This window comes from Psittacula echo, assembly GCF_963264785.1.
Source record: "Psittacula echo genome assembly, chromosome: 22".
Lineage (NCBI taxonomy): Eukaryota > Metazoa > Chordata > Aves > Psittaciformes > Psittacidae > Psittacula > Psittacula echo.
Window position 1 is genome coordinate 6,364,826 of NC_137758.1, and position 27,346 is coordinate 6,392,171.

General features: G+C 49.7%; 1 protein-coding gene across 3 annotated transcripts in view; it reads left to right on the plus strand.

Annotated features, from left to right (window-relative positions):
* The window catches only part of ANKS1A (ankyrin repeat and sterile alpha motif domain containing 1A), a gene marked incomplete at its 5' end in the record, with an annotated part of 112,800 nt that overhangs the window by 63,664 nt on the left and 21,790 nt on the right, over positions 1–27,346 (plus strand). For all 3 annotated transcript variants that reach the window (XM_080633193.1, XM_080633194.1, XM_080633195.1), the window contains 2 exons: positions 9,079–9,145; positions 18,540–18,646. In XM_080633193.1, the coding sequence (XP_080489319.1) occupies positions 9,079–9,145; positions 18,540–18,646 (174 nt within the window). The remainder of the gene's footprint in view (positions 1–9,078; positions 9,146–18,539; positions 18,647–27,346) is intronic.

Below are 27,346 nucleotides of genomic sequence, written 5' to 3' on the forward strand. Positions count from 1 at the left end.
GTTCAGAAAAAGGCTTTGTGTGCAGGAGGGATCATCTTGTTCAGGCAACAGGACCGCTCATGCTTGATCTTACCTTGGCTGTGTTTGGGGTTTGTGGCTGTGGTATTGGTATGGAATGGAGGCGTTCTGTGCTTCCCCAGCATCACCCACTGACCTGTTGCACCCTTCTGTTTGTCCTCTGCTATTTAAAGCTAACTCATTAGGCTGTAATAAGGCTGGTGGCTTTGTCATTGGGGTGTTTGTAGTACTTAGGGGGGTTTTTAAACTGTAGAAGCAGCTTGTCTGGGGTTTTATATATATCTGTATAATTTAAATCCAAATCTGCCCCATCCCTCCACTGCAGAAGCTTAGAAATAATGAAGTCTTAACCCTTGCCACTTGCTTGGAATTGCAGAAATTTCAAGTGCTGATAACCTTTAAACCCAACTTTGTAAGTAGCTTTCAAGACTAAAATATGCTGCTGAAGCTGTTATCTTGTCTGCTGAGCTCTACCCCTGGGCAAGTTTGTGCAATAGGTTATGAACCCCTTAATAATAACAATTTATAATGGGAATCCTGATTCTTAATGATGCCTGTCTGCAGGGTGTCATTATAGTGCACTAATTCCATACATATGGTAGATACCGTGCCACTTGTCTCTAATGAAATAAATCCAGAGAAACACTTACCTGAATAACTTTATTGCTCAGTGTTTCTGGTTTTGATGGGTGTGCAGGTGTGTTGCAGCTTACCTTCCTTGGGATCAGGCTTCTGGACTGGTGGGGTTTAAGCTGCTAATTTGGGAAGAGGGCACAGAGGAAGCAGAAGGCATTGACACAAACACACACCCCACACCCCCCAGGTTTTACCTTGTGATGTGCAGAACTCAGGTTGATGGGCAATGGTGTGTGGTAGCAGAAATTGTATCCTAAGGGAAAGTAAGGCGGGGAAGCACCAGGCAGGGAGGTTTTGAGGAGAAGCCCTGTTCTGCTGCCAGCTAATGCTTTTTGTGATGGCACAAGCTGATAGAGGTGGGAATGCTGCTCTTGCCTTCAACATTTGAGGCCAGGTTGACAGGGCTTGGAGCAAGCTGCTGTAGTGGAAGGTGTCCCTGCCCATGGCACAGCCTTGGAACTGGATGAGCTTTAAGGTCCCTTCCAACACAAACCTATCTGGGATGCTATAACCCTAAATCATTCCCAGATGCTAACACAGTTCCCTGTTCAGGCTGCCCGGGTGTAGGGGCCTGTGAGGAGCCTCTGAACTGCAGTAGAATAAAGGGATTTGTCACATCTCGTTCTGTTCATACCAGATTTAACAAGTCCGAAGTTGTTACAGGGATTTAAGAGGAAAACACTTCATTCGAGTTTTTCTTCAGTGCCCCTCAGTTAACTCCAAAAGCTGTTTTTCCAGACTAAGAGCATCAAAGGGGGGCTCTCCTTGGATATCAAGGCATATCTGGATTTTAAGGTCACATTTGGCTTCTCAGAAATAAGCTCCCTGTAAAGGAATGTGTGTGTGTGGGAGGGAGGTGTTGGAAGGAGGGAGTGCTGCATGGAGAGGTGTCAGACTTCCAGCCTCCTCGTGAGCACGCACAAACTTTCCAGGTTGGCCTCCTTCATATGGAAGCAAGGAAGCACGTCCTCGAAACAGGGCTGCTGTGTGGGGCTGAGAGCCCGCGGCTTGGTTGGGATGCAGGGTTACACCTGCAGAGCTGCAAGACAGCGATGCGGATCACTGGATGCTCTGACCACCTATTGCTCTCAGAGGAGATGGAGAGACAAGGGAAACCCTGCTTACAAACCAGCTGGGGTAGGCTAGTTGTAGCTCTCACCAATATCTGATCATCCCAATGCTGGCATGAACATAGAATCGCATCATAGAGTGCTTTGGGCTGGAAAGGACCTAAAGCTCCTCCAGCTCCAGCCCCTGCCACGGGCAGGGACCCCTTCCACTGGAGCAGCTTGCTCCAAGCCCCTGTGTCCAACCTGGCCTTGAGCACTGCCAGGGATGGGGCAGCCACAGCTTCTCTGGGCACCCTGGGCCAGCGCCTCAGCACCCTCACAGGGAAGAGCTTCTGCCTAAGAGCTCATCTCAGTCTCCCCTCGGGCAGGTTCAAGCCATTCCCCTTGGCCTGTCCCTACAGGCCCTTGTCGTGAAATCTCTCCAGGTTTCTTGTAGGCTCCCTGTAGGTGTACGTGTGTGTTTTTGTTCTCTCAGGACAGCCTTGCTGTGTCCTTGGGAATCACTGGTGCTGCATACAGAGACAGAACAAAACTTCTGCATTTGGTCTGATGGTCAGTGTAAGGACTTCTCAGCTCTAGGTGAGGTTTTGCTAAGCCCCTTCCAGAAAGCTGCAGTAGCATAAAGATGCCCCCAAACCGGGGTGAGTGTCACACTGATGGAGTGCTGCTCAGTTTTGTGCTTTCTGAATGAAGCTTCCTTTCTCTGCATGCAAATAAGTTGCCGCAGGCAGCTTGTGATGCAGAAAGCTGTCTTTTATATTGGTGATAAAAGCCTCCGGATCTTGTTTAATCTTCCTCGGTCTCTCTCAATGGGCTCACTGGCTCCAAATTTCAGTGCTGGCTCTGAGGAGAAAAAACTGGATTAATATGGGCACCATGGCTTCATGTCCATCAGGGCAGGGGGTGGAAGTGAAGTGCATCAGGCCTGGCTGCAGAGTGGTGCCTCTGCAGAACTGTGCCTGGCCTTAGAGGAGAAGGGGCTCTGGTGCCTTTGGTGCCCTGTACCTGGCACCAGTGTCGTCAGAGAAGATGTGGGACCCGTCCATCCCTGTGTCCTGCTGGTCCTGAGGAGTGGTGTCAGAGGAAAGATTTTTGCATCCTGCTCGTGTAGAAAACCATTAGATCATAGAACGATAGGGATGTTTTACAAGGGCCTGTCAGGACAGGACAAGGGGGAATGGCTTTAAGCTGAAAGAGGGGAGATTTAAATGGGATAATAGTTCCTCTCCAGGTTTCCTGCAGCCCCTTCAGGCACTGGAGCTGCTCTCAGGTCTCCCCTTCAGGAGCCTTCTCTTGTCCAGGCTGCCCCAGCCCAGCTCTCTCAGCCTGGCTCCAGAGCAGAGCTGCTCCAGCCCTCGCAGCATCTCCACGGCCTCCTCTGCCCTCGCTCCAGCAGCTCCACGTCCCTCTTGTGCTGCTGCCCCAGAGCTGGATCAGGACTGCAGGGGGGCTCCCCTTCACACAGCAGAGGGGCAGGATCCCCACCCTGAGCCGCTTATGCTCTGGGGGTGCAGCCCAACACATGGGGGCCATCTGGGCTGTGAGTGCACGCTTCTGGGTCATGCTTCTGCTGTGAGCTTGGGAGTTACTCTGCAGGACTGTGGTGTCAGTGACCTCTCTCTTGCCAGCAGAACAAACCTCAGCATCCAGTGCGTCCTCCAAGCTGGCTTGGCTTTTACTGGCCTTCTACAAACAAATACCTTTTGCTCCATTAGTCAGAACTTGGTTTGTTTTAAGATAAAGTTCTGTTTTGGAGTAAATTCCCAGTTGCTATGTGTTGGTGGCTGCCTGCCTGCATGGAAGAACTTACCAGTTCCCAGCCGCGGGATGATGCTCAGCCGCACCCAGCTCCTGGTTTTGGGGTGGTTTTAGTTTTCATCAGGACATAGGCAAATGTGAAAATAAATCCATTTGCTTCACTCCTGGTAACTGCTCTGCGGCTCCTTCCCATCACATCCCTTGGTTTGGGGTTTAATGAAGGACACTCCCATCCTTGCAGCTTTTCCTTCTTCCAAAGTATCTCAGCTCTGCAGTACTTTGTCCCCTTTCCTGGTGGGGTTTCAGGGTTCATTGGCCAAGATACCTTTATAGTATGGAGCCAGGTACCTCTCTAGATTAAGAGTAACAGATAGGATTGCGTTAATTGAGGAGGTTTAGGTTTATTTCTGTGGGTAAAGTAAACCACCCTATAACCTGTTCAGAGATGGATGCTTGGTGCTTCAGTGGAAAAAACCAGGTTAAGCCAAAACAAATCAGAACTGAGTGTTCAGGCTCCAGCTAAGTCTGAAGTGCAGTGCTATATTTAAACGTGGTATTTTTGTATTTTAATAATTAACCACTGGGAAAGAACAGGCTAAGAAACTGGCATAGGCTATGTTCAAGGTATCTTCTCTTCCAGCCCCCTCTTAGTGCTGTAGAGTGTGGTTGAGGACCAGTTGTGGAGGGCAGGGATGCTTTAAAGTGTTCATTCCCTCTTTAGGATTGTGTCCTTCCCCTGTATTCTTATCTTTGCAACCTCTTAACAGTTAAATCCAGATGATGAGCACTAAACTGGTGTTTGAGTTGGTGTGTAACCTGAGTGTGCTTGTTTTTGTGGAGAGCCTCGAGCATGAAGCAGGATTTCCCGTTGCATTCATTGTAGCACAGCTCTGACTGTGCATAGCCGTGACCGCCTCCAGATCAAACCCGTGTTTAGCAAAGGATGGGTTGTGAAAGGTAATCCTTTGCCATGTAATTATTTCATTACCATCCAGCTTTACATAGCACTAGGCAATTTGCTGCTTTTGAGGAAAAGTTTGTGGGTGTTTCAGTGCTGAAGAAGCACCTGCAAGTCTTCACTGCTGTGTTCTGAGTGCAGACCTGTCAGTGCTGGGGTCTGAACCTGAAAAGCATCAAGTCCCTCTCGTACTAAGGGAGGGCAGTGTGATGGAAACAAGTGAACTTGGCCTGCTGCTCAGAGTTGATTTGCAGTTGGATTCCAGCTATGGAAGAAGGATACAGGGAAGGAAGCAAATTTTTCATGGTGTCAAATCATGGCAACGTGCCCTGGTCACGGAACTCCTCTGGTACGCTGGGAACAGAGACCTGCACTCACGTTGTCCTCTCATCTGCAGCTTTGGAGCATCTTTTACCTCCATGCATGGGGAGAAGTTGCTGTTTGAAAACTCTTACTACATTTAGAAGAAGGGAAAAGAGGAGGAGGGTCCTTTTATCCTGCACCATCCTCTCCAGATTACAGTACTGCAGCAGGCATTGCTGCTTCCCACACAGCAGAGGAGCTGAGCTTTCTTAAAATCAAGTTAAAACTTTCTCTTGTCCATCATCCTGCATCATGTAAGAGCAAAGCTGCAGGTGGGTAAGGATGAATCACGGAATCATAGAATAGTTTAGATTGGAAAGGACCTCAAGATCATCCAGCTCCAACCCCTGCCATGGGCAGGGACACCTTCCACTGGAGCAGCTTGCTCCAAGCCCCTGTGTCCAACCTGGCCTTGAACACTGCCAGGGATGGGGCAGCCACAGCTTCTCTGGGCACCCTGGGCCAGCGCCTCAGCACCCTCACAGGGAAGAGCTTCTGCCTTAGATCCAACCTGCACTTCCCCTGTTTCAGTTTAAACAGCTCTGAAGAGGGCATCCAAGCATGGAATATGGTGGGGGAGGGCAAAATGCTGCCTCTACTACTGCAAAAATGCTGGGAAGTAAATGGGATTCTTTTATAAAGAGCATCTGATGGGAGGGAGCTTACCTGGCTCTTGTCGAATAGCATTAAGAGTTGTATCCCTGACCAAACAGGGGCTGCAGATGCGGGGTTTGAATCAGTTTGGCAACATGCTCTTGTACTCTGCCCTCCCCAGCAGCACCGGCAGCAGTCCCTGCATGTCCTCAGAGCCGTGGCCCTGCACAGCGTAAGAGATCTGTCCACAAGCGCTTTGCCTCTGTTGCTGGGAGACGCTGGAGGGAGCTGGGGCTGCTTGAACAAACAGGCTTTTCTCCTGCCTCCTCTCTGCCCTCCCTCCCCACCTAGTTCATTTTTGCTCTTGGTGGCTGGTGGTAGGAGGAGCTGGGCTGGAACCGAGGGATTCTTACTCCAAATGTGATGGTGCCTCCTCCTTGCAGGCTTCCAGATCCCCTGAAGTAAGCAGCGCTCACATAAAGGCCCCAGGCAGGTAGAAGAGCAGCTTTGGCTTAGAAATATGTTTTGTGATGAAGCTAATGGACATAAATCTTCAAATCTTAATGCCCTTAAACTTCCAGAGCTTGAACTGAATTGACCTCAAGACTCAAACTCCACAGTCAGCCCTCAGGATTGTGGCAGTGTCCCAGAAATCCTGCCACAGCTTGGGATCAGGGCCTGCCTGTGGAAGTGAATTAAACAGTACCAAAGCCCTTGGTCTTATTAGGAAATGAGGCTTGGTTTGCACCATGAAATTCCAAGGAAGCATTTGCTGGTTTGGAGGAACAAAAGCAGGTAAAGCAGATGGTTCTTGCGGAAGTGGTGCCTGGGTTCCTACCAGTGACCTCTGCTGAGAAATCTGAGGCAGTTCATGCTTTTCCCTTATTCCACATGTCTGCAGGCTTGAGCAGCAGCTGCTGCATTGCTTGCGCATCCTTCAGGTTCCATCACAGCTAATGAGAAATGGGAAAGTTCTTTAAACTGGAGCCCGTGGAGGGAAGGTGGCTCCCACAAGCACCCCTAACAGAGGGAAACAGTTAAAAGGCAGAATTGGGGTACAGTTAAAGCTCAGCATCACAAGGCAGACTTTGAATTCCTCTGAACTGATTCCACCTCAGCTGATCCCCTACTTCTGCTGCTGATAGTGCAGAGTTGCTGATTTACACAGAGCCTTAGGTTAGATGGCAAAAAAACCCCTGACTTTCTGTTGCTGCTCTCAAAGCTGTATTTCTGGGGCTTCCTTTTCAGCCAAATTGAGCCTTAACCAGCACGATTGGCCGATGTGATGACTCGTGTGTCATTTTGAGCTGAAGCAACGGCTTGGACTGCGAGCAGCTGCAGAATGAACCACCCTGTGTGTGATTTCTGTCATTGAAGGGCTGCCTCTGCCCACTTGAAATCAGGATATTTTTACCTTTTACTTGGCTTCACCCTTTTTTAGTCTTTTTAGTCTTAAACTTGAGCTTAAGCTGCAAAATCCCATGTCTTGGACAGCTGGCTTGCAGGTTTGGATTGAAGTTCTGAGTGACTTCTGTAAGTGAAAGCTTTCACGTTCCAGGCCTATCCTATCAGTTCCCCTTTGGCATTTTTACCCTCCTGTGAAACAAGGGATCTGACTGCTCCTCCTGCCCCCCTGTTAGTGACTCCGGTAACCCTTGTGTCAGGGTTTGATGGTGTTTGGCCTTTGTCTGAGACCTGCACGGCTCCAGCAGCCTGCTGAAAGCCCAGCATTGCTCCAGCACTGGGGTATCTCCCAGCTCTCATGTTCAAGTTGTCCTTGTGTCCAGGGGCAGAAGAGCAATGGGTGCTTTTTCCTTAGGTGCTGCAGGGCAGCATGTTGATGGTAGGCCCTGTGCACCCAGTGACTTAAAACTCATCCTTTAACTGAGATTTCTTTTCAGAATGTACTTCCAGACATGTCGGAATGCTGAATTCTGGTGCTTTTTTCCAGGCTGCCCTTCAAAGCTCCCAGTAAAGCAGCATTAACTGTATTTCGAGCCAGTAGAAGTGCTCTTCCTCATGGTTTTCTAGGGGCAGAGGATGCACATCCTTTAATGACTCTTCTATAGATTGCATGAATGCCTTCTCCCTGGTGAGATTTCACGCTACCAGTGCCCTGCCTGTGTGCTCCCCGCGAACAGGAAGGACTTTGTTGGAGATCTGACTTGGCAGGAGCCTTTGAACACTGTCTGGTTTTTCTGTTGTTATTGTTTCACCAAAATAAACCCCTGTCTGCTGGAGCTCAGCTTCAAGCTGCCGTTGATTCTAAATGGAAGTCAAAGCCCTGGCCCCTTGCAGTGTTTCCAGGAGCTCTGCTTGCTGGCCAGGCAGTTTTGGGAGCTCATGCAGCTGCACCGAGCAAAGCATCCCACTGGGATGCAGACAGTGCAGAGGCGGCTGCGGGATGAGGTCAGGAAACCTTGGATGTCTTCCCAAAACCTATCCTTAAAAGACCAGGAGGAAAAAAAGTTGCTGGAGTTGATTTCCCCCCACTCTCGGTTGCCACTCAGTGCCTTGCATTCAGCAGCAGTGCACTCAAGTGCCTCACGGGAAGGTTTTCTTGGGAGATTCCTCTCAGGATTCTCTCACTGGGGCTCTTTAATTTTCCGCTTGGTTATAGGTTGAAGGCAGGGGTAAGCAGCCAGACCCGAGCCTCAGAAGTGTCTCATTGCTCTTTGGAGAACAGTGGACTTTAGTGCTTTGGATCATTTTAATTCTGAAGTGGCTGAGGTGCCATTTATCAGGTCTTTCATCTCAACAGAATTAACCCAGCACCTGTCACTGCCGGTTTGCCCTCTGCAGCACTGCATTGAAAAGCCTCAGTTTACAAATGGTGCTCAGCAGTTGGTTTGGAAACGTTTCTCTTCTCATGTAAGAGAGGATCCCGATGGTTGTAGGAAAATTGCAACTTGCTTTTTATTTTTTGGGTGGCCCATTTATGTGTCAGCTCTTACGTACACTTGAAAAAGCACCGTCTCAGGCAGGAGTTTTTACCCTTTTCCTTATTGCATGAGGTTTGCCTTGAGCTCTTCACTGTGAATCGCTGAAATCGAGGGATGGAATTGTCTTTAGCTCCCTCTCCTGGGTAATTGCGGCATTTGCCCCCATGATGTTGCTGCTTGATGTACTTTCAAGCTCGTTCTGAGCATCTCTGCTCTCAGTGGGAGCAGTGAGGAGCGCAGCGCCCAAGCACAGGGTTGGGAAATGTGATTTAAAACCCACCAAACCCCACCAAACCAGAAATACCCAACAGAGCCGGGGGAGGTGAAGCCAAGTTCACTTCCAGTGTGCTGTGACAGAGCTGGGGAACTGCGTTTCTTGGGCTTTGCTGCTGGTGGAGGGGGCTGCAATAGTTTGTGCAGGGTGAGCGGAGGAGCCTGGGGCTCCTTTCCTCCTCCCTAATTTTGTGCTCCAGAGGGATGGCTTTGTCGGAGCCATTTATTTTGTGGCACTGGTAGGTTTTGGAAGGGAAGGCTCTGTGGAGTCCCGGTCTCTAAGGATCCCTCCTAACCCAGCCTTTTCCAGTCAAGGTGTTGAGGGCACCTTTTCTGGGTCAGAGGTACCTTACCATCCTTTCCTGGGTTTCTTTGGCAGCCACATGGCAGGAGAAATCCCAGGGCTGCCTTTTGCTTTTTCTGAGGCTTTATGAATAATGCAGCGTGTGCTTCTTTCCCTTTTCAGATTGAGAAAATCATGAGTTCCATCGGCGAAGGCATTGACTTTTCGCAGGAGCAGCAGAGGATCTCAGGTAGTGTACCCAGCTCGTGCGTGTCTGAACAAAGCCGAGGTGTTGCCTCCTGTGAGCACATCTTTTAACCTGCTTTGGCTCCCAGAAGGGAGGGGAAGGCTCTGGCACAGAAGGAGCAGACCTTGGCTTCCCAGCTTGGTGCTCACTGCTGCTACCAGCAATCTTAACTCACTACTTGGTGAATTCATTTAACTCAAGGTCAACCCCTCGGCTTTTTAACATAAAGCAGCTGCCCTTCCCTCACAGTAGGCTTTTGGGGTGAAGAGCATTGCAGCTGGTACCCCCATCCTGCTGGTACAGAGCTCCGCAGTGGTGATGTATGCTCACCCAGTGACAGCAGTGTGCGTGTACAGGGTCTTGCTGCGTCTTGAAACTGCCTGTTCATCAGTCTTAGGACTTGGTGTTTCTGTTTAGGATATGGGAAATGTTGAGGTGAATAGCTTTAAACAAAGGCTTATTGCTGATAATTGCTGAGTTATCAGTGGTGGCTTCTGATACTTGAAGTGACTCCTTAGAGTCCTTCCCTTTAGGTGGAGGTGAGAGTTGCTTGCTGGTGTGCATGGTCTGGGATGCTTCTTGTGCTCTTCTGCAAGTTCATGCAGTAAAATCAGCTCTGGAGTGGCTGTGTCATTGCCCCTGCTCACCCAGCCCAATAACCACCGTGTTCTGATACTTGAAACTTCCCAACTAGTCTTTGCTCAATGCATAGGAGGAAGATCAGGTTTTCTGCACACACAAATGAAATCTAATTTGCAGCTGAAAGACTGTGTGAGGGCTGTGGCCAGTGTCCTAGAGGTAGAAAGTCCTTGATCCTGGCTCCTCCAATTACTGCTCTCACCATAGCCTCTGGGAAAGCTGAACTGAAGATCAGAATGTGTTTGTCTCAAGTTTCTGTTCTTCTCTGGTGGGCAACAAGATTTTCTTGAAGTAGCCAATGTGAAGCAGAGCTGCTGTGTATCTGACTTCTGGCTGGTCTCACAATCCCCACAACACTCTTGCTTTTGTTTCAAATCCATAATGCAGTAGGGAGATGCTCTTTGGCTTTTTTCATTATGTAAGAGTGGGTCTGTCCCTTTGGAAATGGGCAGAACCTCTCTAGACCCCACCATGTTCTAGTGTTTTGTTCTTTAAGGCTCACAAAATACTTTCAGCCCTGGGAGGATAGGTTGGGAATTTTGTACTTTGGCTTGTACATCACAGAATCCCAGTCTGGTTTGGGTTGGAAAGTACCTTAAAGCCCATCTGGTTCCAACCCCTGCCACAGGCAGGGACACCTTCCACTGGAGCAGCTTGCTCCAAGCCCCTGTGTCCAACCTGGCCTTGAACACTGCCAGGGATGGGGTATAAAGAGCTGTTTCTGCCCCGCAGCCTCTAAACCAAACGTGGAGTAGCTGCAGTGTTGTGGCAATTTCCTAGCAAAGCTACTGCTTTTTCTGCAGCCCATGTTTTAACGTTTCTTCTCCAGTTTTCACCTATAAATCTCTAAATGCCCTGTCATTGCTTATGATCAGAGAACACTCATTACAATTTCTCTTTTCTATGTATTTCACATACTTCTGTGAGCTTGAAGAATGTAGTTTTATTAATTTTATTGTAAAGCTTTATAAATAGTGTGAGAGATTATTCAGTGGTGCAGTTTGTCTTTGCTTTTCCTCATTTCCATAAAACAAGGTGAAGGAGGAATGGTAGTGTCATTTGGTGCATTGATTTTCCTTGAACAGAGTAACCTCCTCCTCCAGCCACACTTGCAACTATTATAACTCTTATCTCTGCAGTGCAGCATCAGAGCGATGGGAGACTATCCTGGGTTAAAACACTCTCATTTCCATAAATATCGGAAGTAAAGGCAGCTGGAGCATGGGGAATAGTGAACCTTGTGCTGAGTTTGTGTTCAGGATCCAGACTCGAGCAGCAGAGAGAACCAAGTCTTGGTTTAAAATCTTCCTCCATTGCTCCTGCAGCGACCTCATCGCGTGCCTTGGCTCTGCACATCAAACAGGATCATTTTGCCAGGTTCTTCCTATGCATTTTGTACCTTCTTTTGAGGAAAGCAGATGAGGTGCTAATAGAGGAAGGATGCTTTGGTATTGGTGCAGATGTCCCTGGACATGTCTCCATATGGTTTGCAGAGCGGGGAAGTCACCTTGCCCCTTCCCCAGGTGACTGTCTCAGTGCTTCTACAGTTCCAAGCTGCTCAGGAGGTGAGACACAGCTACAGAGCTTGATGAAGTGGATGCTGATGAACTCTGCTGCCTGGGGACTGAAGGTGCCTCAGTGTCATGTACTGCTCAAGGGGTTTAGAAAATCTCCACCTTGAAAACGCTGTCCTAGGAAATGCTTTCTGATGGTGAGATCAGCTCAGCTGCGGCAGCACTGCCCTCTGGGGTACTTCGTGGCTGATCTAGTGCCGCCATCCCAATAGCTGGGAGCAGCCCTGTCTGTTCAGGGGCACCACCTTCTCCCAGTGCCTCTTGGAGTTCTTGTGGGGGAAACATAGAATCAGCCGGGCTGGAAAAGACCTTTAAGCTGATCAAGTCCAACCATTACCCCAGGACTGCTAAGTCCACCACTAACCCATGTCACTAAGGGCCTCCCTGTTTCTGGTAGGACAGTCGCTGTGCTGACAGCAGCACTGGGTGATGCCAGTTGCAGAACAGCACGGATGTCGTGGTGGCTGTGCCCTTGGACTGTGGCTGATGTGCCACGTGCCTCAACTTAGACTGTGCCTGGCTTTTCTGAGCACGCCTGAAGGCACCGCTCTCTGCTAAACCAGACTGATTGCAGGACACGTGCTTCCCCTGTGCTTTAAGCATGAATTCCCTTCTCTGCCTTTAAATCAGGAGCAAAACCAAAAGCAGAACTTAAGAGCTTGCTACAGAATTGCCATCACGAGGGATTCTGTCCTTTTAAATCCTTCACCTCCAGCCTGCTGCATCGGAACTGCTCTGGGTGGGCAGAGTCTTTTCTTGATGAGATGCTAATATGGATCCGCACACACAGCTCACGCTTGCCATAGCGGAGCTTATCTCACATCCATTTATCACCTGGGTTTTTGCTTTGGTGACAAGGAATCCCCAGTGGGAGTTTAACCTGTGCCTGCCCTAGATACTGTGTACTGAAGAGGGCTTATATTTTCTGGGGTCAGAAGGGGGGTTTTTTGGCCTAATGCAGCATCAACTGTTCAGCACCCTGCTTTGTGACAAGCCCTCCCCAAGCCGGTCTGTAGCTGTAGCAGCATGTGTGATGGATCGATAGCATCAGTGGAGAGGTCTAACATGGAGGAGAGAGGAGGAGCCAGCACTTCAGCCTTGTGCAGGGGCATTCCAGCAAAATGGACACCCACCTCTGGCGTCAGGCAGCCCCAGGAGCTGCCTTGTCCTTAAGCCAGGGCTTTTCCTGTGGGTTGCCCTGTGTTACACTGGGTTTGGGTCTGTCGTGTGCAGATGAGCTGCTGTTACATATTCCCTATTAATCCTTCCTTTCCCTGTGAACACAGCGAGCCAGAGAGTGGGCATAGGCAAGGGCAGAGGGTGGCCTGTGGTGCCTGCACCTGGACGTTGGTGTTTTCTGCTCCTCATGGCTTTGTTGGGGCTGGTTTAACACTTCAGGTCGTACCACAGATGTGCAGGGAGCTGCAGGGAGCTTTCCAAATGCTCTCTCATCCTCAAAAACTGGTGGGCTTGGAAGATGCTGGGGCTCTTAACTAGTTTGGTGTCTGGAATCATTAATTTGCCTGGAAAGGTATAAAGCTTTGCTTACTGTGAAGAGTCTGTTCATACAGGCAGGTATTGCATACAACTGACTTGTGTGTAGGGAGAGCAGGAGCCCTTGGAGTCATGTTGGAACAAGCCCAGGCCCTGAAGCACTTGGTTTCAGATCCCAGCCGTGCCCCAGACTTCCCATACAAATGGACAAATAACTGGTTTCTGTACCATAAAGCTTTCCTCCCTAAAACCGTAACAAAGCTTCCCTGCCCTGCCATGGTGTTATGGCAGTGCCTCTGGATGGTAAGAGCATTAGGTGCATTCTGGCATCTTTACACAATTTGGAGCTAGAAGCTGTTTCTTGGCCAACAGGTTCAACCCTCTCATCCTGATAGAGCTTGTGAGGAAATCTTCCAAGTGTGTATTCCAAGGGTGGGGTGGTGTAGGCAGGAGGAAAGGACAAGTCACTGATCTGTGTTGGTGCTTTTCCAAGGTTAGGGAATCAAGGGACACCATCTCGTAAAGGATACCGGATTCCATCTAACCTTTGCTTTAAAGGATTGTTTTGCCGGGGAAGAGATGTTTGAGTCCAGTCTGTGTCTCCCTGCACGTGAGTTTCGTGGTCACTCATTTATTTAGTTCCATCAGCCCACTTCTGATCATCTCTTCCTTGCAGTGAGTCAGAGGAGTAGGGGAGTACAGGTCTCGCAGCAGAAACTCAACCCCACTGCGCTACAGTGCTCCACCTCACTGCTGGCTCTTAACAAGAAGCCGGTGTGCTGCTCACTGGGTTATGGTGACTTGCCAAGCAGCATTTTCCTCCTTCAAAATAGAGGAGATGGAATCATAGGATTATTTAGGTTGGGAAAGACCTTTAAGATCGCTGAGTTCAACTATTAACCCAGCACTGACAAGTCCATCACTAAATCGTGTCCCCAAGTGCCACATCTCATGTCTTTTAAACCCCTCCAGGGATGGTGACTGCAGCCCTGCCCTGGGCAGCCTGTTCCAATGCCTGAGCACCCTCTGGGGCAGGAATTGTTCCTCAGCTCCATCTAAACCTGCCCTGGTGCAGCTTGAGGCCGGTTCCTCTTGTCCCATCCCTTGTTCCTTGGGAGCAGAGCCCAGCCCCTCCTGGCTCCATCCTCCTCTCAGGCACTTGTAGGGAGCCATCAGGTCCCCCCTGAGCCTTCTCTTCTCCAGACTGAACCCCCCAGGTCCCTCAGCCCTTCCCCATCACACTGTGCTCCAGGCCCTGCACCAGCTCCAGTGCCCTTCTCTGGCCCCGCTCCAGCCCCTCAATGTCTCTCTTGCAGTGAGGGGCCCAGAGCTGAACACAGGATTCGAGGTGCGGCCTCACCAGTGCCCAGTGCAGGGGCACAATCCCTGCCCTGGCCCTGCTGCCGCACTGGTGCTGATCCAGGCCAGGATGCTGGGGGCTTCCTGGCTGCCTGGGCACAAGCTGCTCATGTTCAGCTCCATCAATCGGCACCCCCAGGTTCTTTCCCATGAGCAGTTTCCAGCCGCTCTTCCCCAAGCCTGGAGCATTGCAGGGGATTGGTGTGGCCCAAGTGCAGGACCTAGCATTGAGCCTTGGTGAACCTCATCCCATTGGCCTTGTCCCATCCTGGCCAGATCCCTCTGCAGAGCCTCCAGCAGATCAACACTCCTACCCAACTGGTTGTCCTGTGCGCTCAGGATGATCTGCTCCATAACCTTCCCTGGCACCACGTCAGGCTGGCAGATCTGTAGTTCCCTGGATCCTCCTTCCAGCCCTTCCTGTAGATGGGATCACTTTTGTGAACCTCCAACCAACCAGGACCTCCCAGTGAGCCAGGGCTGGTGAGAACTGATGGGAAGTGGCTCGGTGAGCGCTTCATCAGCTCCCTCAGCACCCTTGGGTGGATCTCATCTGGCCCCATGGACCTGTGTGTGTCTCAGTGGTGTCACTGACCATTTCCTCTTGGATTGTGGAGGCTTCATTCTGCTCCCTGTCTCTGTCTTACAGCTCAGGGGGGCTGGGTACCCAGAGAACAACTGGCCTTACTATTAAAGACCGGGGCAAAGGCAGCATTAAGTACCTCAGCTTTTTCCTCGTCCTTTGTCACTGTTTCCCCCCACATCCAACAAAGGATGGAGATTCTCTTTTGCCCTCCTTTTGTTGCTGACGTATTTATAGAAACACTTTTTATTGTCTTTTACAGCAGTAGCGACATTAAGTTCTAGGTGAGTGGTCTCTGCATCAGTTTGATGCAGGCAGAAGGGACAGGGACTGCATTTGGGGCTCAGTGAGTTACCTGTGACTTGAGACATGAGGAATGTGCTTAGTGTTTTACTGGACAAAAGAGAGGGAAATCTGTTAGCAATGTGCATTTGGCTAATTGAGCTTAGTTCAGTAAAGCTGGATGCTGGCTGTTTCCTTGCAGCTGATGGCATTAGTGACTACATTCACCTTGCCCATCCATCTTGCCTAATGCACTGCCTGAAATTATAGCCCTCCTCAATGGGCTATATGGGGTCCTCAGTGGATTTAAGGACGTCCAGCTGATGCTCATTCCCAGTTGTGGCAATATCTGCCCAGCTGGGTTCTCCTGCGCGCTTGCTTTGTGATGGTTTAATCAGCACTGACTTGGACTTTCAGTTTTACCTTCTGGGTGAAGCTTGGTTGAGTGTCTTCAGGCCACACCAGGTCATGTTAAACTGCTCTCGCGTAAACAGGGTGATGCTTTTTGTCTGACATGGCCCACACCTTATTTCATCCTCCAAACAGACTCACACTTTACACTAAAGGTCATTATTGGAACTGTAACTTCCAAAAGGGCCCTTCTGAGCCCTGGTAGCCCTCTCCCTTTCCTGTTTTCTTTGAAGCACGCTGTGTAACATGAAAAATGTCCTGCAGGAGGAACTGAATTGCTTGGCTTGCTTGCTTTGCAACTTTGAAATACTCTCATTATTTCTAACTACACTCTATTGACTGCTTCCTCCTCTGCATCTGCAGACCCTTTGAAGGTAGGACTCATGAAACGTGGAGCATAAGGAGGATGGAGCTGAGCATCAGGAGTTTGTTTCAGTCAGAAGTTGCGATCAGGCTCTTGCTGGGGGTGGGGGGGCACAGTGACTGGGATTCATTTGTTCGTGTGCCATCCTTGTAGCATGCAAATAGTAAATGTATTTTAGTCTTTATTTTCACCTAGGATGCTTTGGGCATCTGTTCTCCTTTTCTTTTTGAAGTAAACCCCTCCACTCCCCTTCCTCCAAATACCCAGCCCCTGCTTCGTTTTGTCTTGATTTGAGGTGATTTTAAAACCCTGCACTTGGTGTCACCGCAGGTTTCCACTGTAAAAGCCCAAATACATTTATGAGTGTGTTGAAAGGCTGAGAAGAGTAAATGATCTTTTCAAAACCTGAATTCAGGAGCTCAGAGCTGTGGTTTCATTCCCCTGCCAATCCCCCGGCTGCTTCCAGAAATGCTGTAGTAGGCAGCAAGCAGTCTCCTCACCTCTCACTTGATGAATTAATTCTGAGCCAGCCACAAATCACTTGGAACTGTCAAAGCAGAGCTTTAACCTCGTCTGTGGAAAACCCAAGGCGTGTAGTCCATCCTCCAGTAAATAGTGAGAAGCCAGTTGTTGCCACCAGAGAGTTCGAAAGCTGCTTCTCCCTCCCCTCTCCTGCAGCTTCTGCTCGCTGCTCGTACAGAGGATGGAAAAGCTGGGAGGGGTAAGAGGATGAAGAGAAGGGAGGGACAGGCGATGCGAAAGCCGGAGACAAGGCTGCGAGTGGAACGGCAAGCGTGGAGCTCGCTGCCTTCAGACAAAGCACTGCAGCGCTCCGCAAGGACACGCGCTGCTCCGGGAGGGGACACGGCTGCTGGGACCCACAGACGGGCAGGATGGAGACCCCGGCCGAGCAGGAGCTTGTTGCATGAATTCCAGGTTTAGCTGCTGCCCTTCTAGAGGCTGTGTCAGGGGAGGGAGGCAGAAACCTTTTGTGATCTCTGCGTTGCTCGTGCTGCAGTGTGCACTAGAAAGACTGGCCAGCTCTGTCGGAGTCGCCTGGCAGAGGAGCTCTCCTGTGGACCAGAGGAGCTGTCCTATGGACTGAAGCAGCAGGATCCCTTATCCCAAGAATCTCCAGATGGCACCGTGAGCTCTGCCTTGTGCAGCCATTGCAGCAGGTGGGGGGGGAAGGATGCTTTGAAAGGTACCAGCCAGCTTCAGCTGACCTGAAGGTTCAAGGAAGCAAACTTTGGTTTTCCTGAGCATCTTTTTGTTTGCATATACCCTTGAAACAGATGTGCTAAGAAGTCTGACAAATTCTGCCTGTCTTGCATAGCAAATTCCCCGATTAAAGGAGATGTCTGAACTTTTTTTTGAGTCATATTTAAGGTCTCAAGCTTTTCTAGAGGACAGTAACAAGTCATTGGGCTCCCTTCCCAGGGGTGAGGGAAGGGAGAGCTTGTCTGCGCAGTTTCCTTAGGGTGTTGGGAAGAATCCCATTTATCCTAAGGGGAGGTGCCAGGGCATGTCTCGGACTTGAGCTGCTGCAGGAAGACGGGAGAGTGTGCTTGCCTTCGGTTGCTTTTTGTTTTGCCATGGTTTGGAAGCAAGGAACTGAAATGCCTCCTCCTCCAGAGCTGCTCCCTGTTTGAGTGAGAGGCTCGGTTGCGACAGCTGAGCTTGGCTGAAGAAAATGAAGGAAGGGCAGATACAAGCATGTACCAGATACCTGACAGGACTGAATGCATTAGGTGAAAACCAGACTGATTCCTCTGTCTCTTGCTGTCACCCAGTGCAGGGGTGTAGTTAGACTCATCAGTGCAGCCGGTACTGGAATGCCATGTGTCGGGATGCGTGGTAAAATGACAGTGCTAGGACTCTCAGCCTCATGCTTGGGCTCACTCTTACCTCTGCTTCTGTTAGCACAATAACAGCAAGAAAAAGCCCTTGCCATGGTTTGCCTCTTTGAGGACTGCTGGAGGAAAAAAAGTATAAGCCCTTCTTTCCTTCTGCTGCAGTTTGTGTGCTCTCTTTGTCTTGCATGTCTCCTGTAGACAGTCTGGCTTCTGCTGCTTCTCTCAGAGTCCGTCGTGTCTGTTCTGTTGTCTCAGCTGCATGAAGATGTCTTTCCTCTCTAGCTGCTTTGTGCCTCCGCTGCTCCTGGCCCGCTGACTGGGGCAGTGCATCCCAAGTTGCATGGATGAGAGGACCTGCGTGGCTCTGCTTCATTCCCTCGCATCGCCAACTGGCTGGGAATGCCTTGGGTGAAAGTTTGCTGCCCTCCTCCCGCCCCCTTCAGATGAGCCAAGGAGTGGATCTGCATCCCATGGGGTTGGGCTTCATGTGTTTGCTTGGCAAGAAACTCGCCCTGAAAGCAGTGCATGAGGTGTCCTGGTCCCAGCAGTGCTTCTAAACACTCTGCCCGGACAAGGTGGTTCTGGTTTGGAGTGTTAACCGGGATTCAGATTAAACCCAGAGCCCACAGACGCACTGGAAGCTCGTTGTCCATGCTCTGTGCACATAAGAGGAATTGTCTGCCAGCTGATTTGTTGTTCTCTGAACATAATTTGTTGAGTTTCTTTATGGTAATGACTATGATGTGGCAATGCCATCTGTCTTCCTCAGAGTGCCGCTGCTACCGCCTTAATGGTTTCTCCCTTTTCAAGCGTCTGCCGATTCCTCTCTCGTCAGGTTCACGGATGCTGGAGCAGAGTGTTGGGGAGTGGCTGGAGTCCATTGGCCTGCAGCAGTATGAGAGTAAGCTGCTTTTGAACGGCTTTGATGATGTCCGCTTCCTGGTAAGTTCCTGCTGGGACCCCACGGGCTCTACCAGATGTGTTGGTCAAACCTTGACCTCTTATGGACACCCCATGTCAGCTGCAGAGCAGATCTGGGTTCTGCAGCGCAGCAGAATGGTCTTGGGGGGTGTGGAAGGTCAGACAAAAGGAAGAAGTAAGGGTTGTGTTGGGTCTGAGTCATTCATCTTCACATTTAATTTGGGTGATGTAGTTATTCCACTGTAATTTTGATACACAGGTTTATTTATTCTGCCTCTGAAATCTTTACCACCCAATTTACTTCAGAAATAGGAACTGAAAGTCCTATTTCTGAATGGGAATTTCAAACACTGAAGTAGCATCTTGAAGAAATCACTGAGCAGTTTGTGTTGTGGACTGTGAAGGAGGTGGTGGACCTCTTGTTGGAGGTATACTTACTGTAAGCATGCAGACAGGATGTCAGTGAGCTGTACCCAATTGCACTGACACTGTTGGCTCTGAATCCTAATGATGACAACGCAGTAATGCTTAATGTTGAGGGGTTTTATTTGATAACCAGTGTTATTTGATAACCAGTGTTATTAAATAACCAGTTAGAAAGCTGGAGAATTCATGTGGAATGATGACCTGCAAAGGCAGAAAACGTTAGTGCTCAGGAGGGTTCTCCCTTCATGGCTTAAAGAAATGGTGTTTGAGTGTGGACTCCAAGTTTTGCAAATAAAGGATTGCTGGAAATGGATGTAAACCTTTGGAAAAGTTATTTGGGCTAATGTAGTATCCTGCCTTGGCATTTGGTACAGTGGACAGTGTGTGGAGGTGATATTCAGGAGGATGTGTGCTTGCCAGCTCTGTTGTGAGCTGGGTGACAGGATTTGGAACACACGGCAGCCGTCTGACATTGGTGAGGGTGTGTGTGCGGGGCAGCTGGAGAAGGAACAGGTATCAGCAGGGGTAAGTACTGTTGGTCAACAGTACTTGTCAATGGCTTGGGATCTCCAAGCATCCCTAGAAGTTGAGTACTGTGGCAGCATCCAGCCATTCCTTCTGGCCTGCATGGCAAGCACCTTACCCCTTTGTCCTACCTTAGCCTGGCAGGGCCAACGCTCCCCTAGAGAGCTGGATTTGACTGTGGTTTGTGCATCTTCAGTACAGGAAGTGCTGGCGACCGGCAATGGTCTTGCCATGCAGCCTTGTGCCTCTACCTCTACCCTGTTCCTACAGCCATGTGCAGCACCGTCCCTCTTCCCTGGGGCGGATTTGGGGCAAGCTGCCCCCATGGAAGCCCTGGTTGCCCTCATTGGGTTCTGACACTGCCACAGCCAAGCCAGGGACAGCTCCAGGGGGCTCTGATCCCTCCGTGTCCCACCCAGCTGGTCCCAACCCTCAGATGAAGCCTTGACCACTGTGCTTTGGGCTTGTGCATTCAGCTCTGGGTGAGGAATCAGCATTCCTGTGTGCTGGGGTGGTCTGACTGCCTTTGTGGATGCTCTGGATATGCTACTAGGAATTGAAATGAAATAATGCCCCACAGATCCCCTCTGCTGATGGATCTTTGACTTTTGTGGTGTCAGCAGGCAGCAGATAAAACCACCTTTACTGGGACTGACCCTGCCTGAAGAGTGTGGTGATGGACCTCTCCCAGCACAGAAGTTTAATAGTAAAGGAAATTCTCTTTCCAGATAGGAGCTGGAGGCTCGGAAGCAGGGATTTTTGTTGACTGCTTATTTGCAGTAAATAGCAGCGCTTCGTTGCAGGCTGATGCCAAATTTTGTGATTTATAAGATGAAAGCAAAGGTCCCTTGTATATGACTCACTGTGGGATTTTATGGTGTACGTGGTAGGAGCTGCTTTTTAATAGTGTTCATGCCTGGCTGGTTTTCTTTCCTGTCCAATGCCAGAGAGCTGTTCCCAGTGTAGGAAATCAGCTTCTGGTGGTCTCAGGGAATGGGATGCTCTCCTTGTTCATCCCTCCCAAATTTAAAAGGTCAAGTAATTTAACAAAGATTTCCTGCAAACCCTGGCTGATTTCCCTTTGGTTGCTTATCTCTTTCACTAGGAAGCTGACTCTGGCGGCCATGGCAAGACTGGCTTTAAATCCTTTAAGTCCTGGCAACTCCAAGCTAATCTGGGCAGCCCAGGATGAAAGTTTAATTATTAGGAACCTTTTCCTCTGTGGTGTTACTTGCCTTCAGCTTCTGATGTTGTGGAAGTAAAGCGTTCAGATGCAGCACGGATGAGGATGAAATGGATAATTTGGTTGTAGCAGTGATTTTGATGTTCTCAGATGAATTATTAAAGTTGTAAACACTGAAGCTGGCTGGTGCAGCGAGCGCTGAAAGACCTGGATGCTTTTGCTCCTGGCATTCCAGGCTGTCCGTTCCTTTTGTTTTTACATAACAGTTTCTTTCCGAAGTGCCACTTCCAGTTGCTAACGGAGAATGTGTCAAACTGAGTGTCGTTTTCCTGGAGTTAAAATGGGGTTTGTGAAGGCTTCGTCTCTGTTAGGGCCTCATTATGTGAAGTATTTCAAGGTCCAAAGAATGCCTGGTAATAGTTTGCAAATTGCCAGATGGGCTGTGAGGCTAATTAGTGTTAGCTGCAAAAATGGAGTGGGAGTCTTTTGATACAGAAACACTCTTGTTTTCTGTGTCAGGTCTCACACTGCAAAGAGGGCCATGGGGTTTTCAGGCTCCTGTGGCTTCCAGAGTCCCCAAGGTGCCCATTTGTGAGCAAACAAGAAGTTTGTCCAGTGGGTAGACAAGAAAAGCATTGCAAGAGGAAACTGATGTGTAGTGATAGTACAGCTGTAAAGCAGGGACAGCGTCCTGGAAGAAGAGCTCTTTATTACACTTCGGAAGAATACTCAGCCTGCAGCAGGTAGCAACTAAAAGTAGGATTAAGAAGAGAGTCTAACAAAGAGCATATCCTGTAACCACAGTGGTAACTGAGTGACATCTGGTGTTTGCTGGCACAGGGGTGTAGAGGGCTGTTGTAGATGTTTAAACTGTACTGGCTACCCAGCAGGTAGTACAGAGTTGTGGAGAGAGAAAAACTCGGGGTACAGAGCTTGGCTGGTGCTTTTGGTGCTCTTACAGCCTGTACTTAGCCAGGTCTGCTTTCAGGAATTCCAGATTCCCTGCATGTTTTCAGTTGGCTCTTGTGTTAATTTGTGCCCTGTATTACAAAAGCCTTTTCCCCCAAGACTCATTTTCTTTAGGAAATGAGTCATGAATATGCAGTATGGTAAAGTGAGGTTGGAAAGTGTTATAAGAGGGAAGTGGAGCTGTTGGAGCAAGGCCAGAGGAGGCCATGGGGATGCTGCAAGGGCTGGAGCAGCTCTGCTCTGGAGCCAGGCTGAGAGAGCTGGGCTGGGTCAGCCTGGAGAAGAGAAGGCTCCTGAAGGGGAGACCTGAGAGCAGCTCCAGTGCCTAAAGGGGCTGCAGGAAACCTGGAGAGGGGCTTGGGACAAGGGCCTGTAGGGACAGGCCAAGGGGAATGGCTTTAACCTGCCCGAGGGGAGACTGAGATGAGCTCTTAGGCAGAAGCTCTTCCCTGTGAGGGTGCTGAGGCGCTGGCCCAGGGTGCCCAGAGAAGCTGTGGCTGCCCCATCCCTGGCAGTGTTCAAGGCCAGGTTGGACACAGGGGCTTGGAGCAAGCTGCTCCAGTGGAAGGTGTCCCTGTCCGTGGCAGGGGTTGGAGCTGGAGGAGCTTTAAAGTCCCTTCTACCCCAAACCATTGTATGATTCAGTGAAATACATTGGGCTTCTTTAGTTAGATGTTAATCTAGGAAGGCAGAAACATGCATCCAATAATAATAATTCCCTCATTTTCAGCAATGCAGGGATCAGCTGTGCTCCCCAGACATGTGTCTGGCTGGTGCAGGCTGCACCTCCAGCTGCACGGAGGAGAAGCGCTGAGCAGAGCTGGGGCAATAATCCTACCCCCTTCTCAGGCTCTGCTCCTGCTCTTTGACAGGCAGCACTGAAAGTGCCTTTAGAGACCTGCAGTTTCCATAGGTCTACATGAAGAGAGAGGCTTGGAGATGTAAGCCACCATGTGAGCCATGAGCATTCTACAGGTTTTCCTGTAAAAGGAGAAGAGAGAAGTATATTTTAGCAGATGGCTGGGGTGGGCTGTGAATGTCAGGCTGAGGCTTCTCTGCTTTTGGGAATTCCAGCTCCGTATAGGGATGTAGCTGGAGGCCTCGTGCTCCAGCAGGACGCTTTGCCCACAAGTTTGTGAGACAGCACTTCAGTTGTCAGCAAACCATTGCAGTTCAGGTCTGCTTTGGTACGAGAGCGATGACTGCAGCACAGTGACATGTGTGCTTCTGCCAGAGCTGTTTCTCTTTTGGGTGAGTTCAGGACAAATAAGAGTATTACTTGTCCTACCCGTTTGTTCTGAGCAGTGTTGGGGCTTGTTGGGAATATTCTCACTTTTGGAACTTGCAGGGATTTTTGAGGGCTTGTGAACTGGTTATTGGGGAAGAACAAGTTGATACAATCATGGTAAGGAGAAGGGACTCACAGGTGGAAATGTGTAAATGCAATGACTGTTGTCCTGCCTTGACACAACTATTGGGTGTTTTAGGAACCAGAGCTGGGGTGGGATGCTGTGGACAGACTGGTTCAGCACTGGCCTCACTGATGTATTGCTTTCTTCCAGCACGGAAAGCAGAATTCTCTGTGTTTCCATGATGTAAAATTCCTGTTAAACATGCAGGACAAACCCAAGTGCTGCAGTGCTGGACATGGCACGGGAGAGCATCTCGGTGGTACCGACCAGTTTCACAGTCCAATACAAAACCAAGATCATTTATGACTAGTGCAGAGTAAATGATCTTGATCAAGTATTGACTTCACTCAGGGGTGGATACTGCTAACACAAGATAGCAGGATTATTTAAACATCCATTTGATGTGACCTTAAAGCCCATTTGCCAATGGATATGTTTCTGAGAAGGGACTAATGGCCATTTATTCCAGCTTGTGCAATCTTTTGGCTTGGTTGAGGGAAGAAATGGTTTATTCAAGACTTGAGTCTCTCTCCAGGCACAGAAATGTGGCCCAATATGCAGGTGTTAGTCTTTGGAATAATTCCTACGTTCTCTTTATGTTGATTACAGCAGTTTTGTTGTGTTTCTGGGCAATGCTAGGAAGGAAAGGGGCTTTTTGTGGTTTCCTTCCTGTTGCTCCCCAGCACTCACCCCGTGGTCCAAGGGAGCAGCTTCCTTGGCTCATCCTCCCTTGCCACGGAGTGACCTTCAGTGCCAGCATTGCTGGCTCGGGGCAATCAGACTGTGACACTCAGCTTCTGCTTCTAATATGAGGCTTTAATTCAAAAAGCAGTCTGTTCAGCCAGCTGGGGATTAAAAAAGACTAAAGTGGAGATGGTGCTTCAAATTCTCCTTCTCTGCTTCGCAGCCTACTGGAATTCTTTCATTACAGGGGAAAGGTTTATTTGTGCAATGGGTAAACAGGAGTGAATTGAAGCTGGTAGCTGAATATTACTGGCATTGGCTGTGCTGCCCTTGACTTAGCACTAGTACAGCTTTGCAAGTAGAACTAAATCCTCAGCAGAATTGCTTGCCAAGTGGTAACAAGACTAATGAACCAAGAATACTCCACCACCCAGGAGGAGCCAGCACTGCTGCCTCCCACATGGAGAGTGCAGCCGGGGGTTTCTGGAGACCCATTGCCTTTTCTTGCACCAAAGGAGGAAGGAAAAGGTCAGATCACACAAACATAGCAGTGAGCGAGCAGTGCCATTCAGAAAAATGCTCTGTCCATGGAGTTGAGCCTGACTGGAAGCGAGCTGGGGTAGCTCCAAAGTGTCACAGGAATGTGGAGCAAGAGGGCTTCTGCTGCTCCTAGACTTGGTCCTGTCGTGTCTCCTGTGATCACCAGTGCATCTGCAGCAGATGTTCCCTTTGGGAAGACCATGGGAAGCTGGTTTTGCACTGTGAGAAGCACCCTGGTGCCCTGCAGCAAACATGGGAGTGATCCATGGGAGAGGCCAAGCTGGGCTCTGCTATGCTGGGGGAAGAAGGGGCATTGTTGCCGTAATAAGAAGGAATTGCAGTAATTCATGGTGGAATTAAGAAATGGGGAAGGAAATACCATTACCTGCACCCTCACTACAGTATTTTTGTGATCCCACAGATCCCATAAACGTGTCTGAGATGCTAGCAAAAGCCTTTCCTTTCCCTGGGAGGGCTGAATGGTTGCTGCTACCCCAGACAACTGCTCAGGCTGGCATCTGGGAAGGGCAAACCTCACATGCTCTGGCAGTTGTGCCATTATTCTGTAGCTGAATTTTTTATTCAGTCCAGAGATACTTTGGTTCACAAATGAGCAGGTAAAAGAGAACCTCAGCCTCTTTTAATGGTGCCTTTTAATTTTCTTGTTGAAGCCTGGATTCCCGTGGAGTGTGTGGAAAGCAGCTAACGCTGATTCAATGAGACAGCATCAGAAGGGGAAATCTGTTCTCCCCATGTAGTGCCGTGGGCTCCTCTGGCTTACTTTTTTTCTGTTGTTTATAATAATTGGGCAGAAGTGGTAAAGATGTGATGGCATTGGAATAACAGGGTGTGCACAAGTAGTTTAGAGTCCTGGCTTTAGTTTGATCGAATGTAATTCAGCACTGCATTAGGTTAACCTGCAGTGTTTTGTTATGAAAGAGCCTTTTTCCTCTCTTCTGTGTGTGTGGTCAAGCACATGGATGATGAAAACATGGAGCTGAGGGGCTGGTTTGGTGTTTGAGCAGAGCTGGAGGGCAGCTCAGCGAGCTCTGCCCGGCTGGGGCCCAGGGCAGCCCTCAAGTCAAAGGACAGGATGTGGATGGAGCTGTCACCTTCACGCATGGTTTGGGTGCTGGCTGACATCTGTGCAAGCTTCATTCTCATCCCATACCTGTCATGCTGGAGCACAGGGCATCTCCTGGTGGCATCAGTGAGTTGTAGCTCTGCTTTGCACGATTCACTTCAGAACTACCCAGCTTGGCTCGCAGATGCGGGGGCTCCTGGGCAGCAAGCAGGCTTTCAGCATGCTCTGAGCATGCCTGTGCCCCTGAGCTTTGTTCTGTCTTCATATAAAACTTGTCATTTTATAACGGTCATCTGGGGAAATCTTAACTGATGTATTCCAGGAGTGTTTTGCACTCAGTAATGATCTATGAAGAACAGTGACCTCTCTCAGATCCCACAGACAAGGAGCTGCATCCCCATGTGTGAGCAGCAGGTTGAAGGAGGTGATCCTGCCCCTCTGCTCTGCTCTCATGAGACCCCACTTGCAGCACTGTGTGAAGTTCTGGTGTCCTCAACATAAGAAGGACACGGAGCTGTTGGAGCAAGGCCAGAGGAGGCCACAAGGATGCTCAGGGGCTGGAGCACCTCCTGTATGGAGCCAGGCTGAGAACATTGGGGCTGTTCAGCCTGAAGAAGAGAAGCTGTGTGGAGACCTCAGAGCAGCTTCCAGTGTCTGAAGGGGGCTCCAAGGATGCTGGAGAGGGACTCTTCATCAGGGACTGTAGGGATAGCACAAGGGGTGATGGGTTCAGACTGAAGCAGAGCAAGTTCAGGTTGGAGATAAAGCAAGAAGTTGCCTGCTGTGAGGGTGCTGAGGCGCTGGCCCAGGGTGCCCAGAGAAGCTGTGGCTGCCCCATCCCTGGCAGTGTTCAAGGCCAGGTTGGACACAGGGGCTTGGAGCAAGCTGCTCCAGTGGAAGGGGTCCCTGCCCGTGGCAGGGGTTGGAGCTGGAGGAGCTTTAAGGTCCCTTCCAGCCCAAACCAGGCTGGGATTCTATGAAATTAAGAGAAAACTTGGTGTGATTGCAGCTGTTGGAGAATATTTTAGTACAGACCCAGGTGAGCCCCTGTGTGGATTGTGCCCTGGATGGACACCCCATAAGGCTGGAATTGGCCCCTTGTGTGAGGGCTTCTGCTTAGCTTCTGAGTGGGAACTGATTCATGCAATGAGGTGAATTGTTTTGATAGTTCTCCAGTGGGTTTCAGATGCTGCTTGGGTGGTTCATGAGGACTGTGCTTTGTCCACTGTGGTTATGGGGATTGGGATTTCCCTGAAAGGGAACAGGGAGAGCAGAGACACGCAATGATCCGGGGTTTGAGGGAGCATTCCGGCTGCTCTGCTCGAGGATGGCAGCAGAGCTGCACTGGAGCTCCCCAGATGATGGAAATGGACTTCACGGAGAGCAGCCAGTTTGGAGTGGATTTGGAGGAGCAAAGTGAGGGGACCAGATCTGGATACTCACATTTGATCCCTTAGTAGCTGCGGGCCCAATAAACATTCAAAAAGCCATTAAAGCAGCCGTTAATTTCTTCCTCTCAATAAAATTGCGTGCACTTGACAAGCATGACCGATACCCTCCACTGCCATTGTCTCGCTGCCAGGCTGCATGGGGGAGAAAATGAACCAGAAATGAAGAGGCTGTGTGCTAATCTGGGATTTATTGTGGGGTTTTGTCTATGAACCTTTTCCACAACCAGTGGGACTTCGTTGTCATGCCCTTAGCTAAACAAATCCTGCTTTTCCCCTTGTTCCCACTGAACTATGGATGGCATTAAGGGACAGCACAAAACCCCATGGGTCATGAGGCCAATTGCAAATATGTATTTGTGTGACCTCTGGGGTGGGCAGGACCCAGCTTTGGGGTCATGAGCCTGCTCTGAGATAATGAAGCCACTGGGGCAGGTTTGTTGGAGGGGG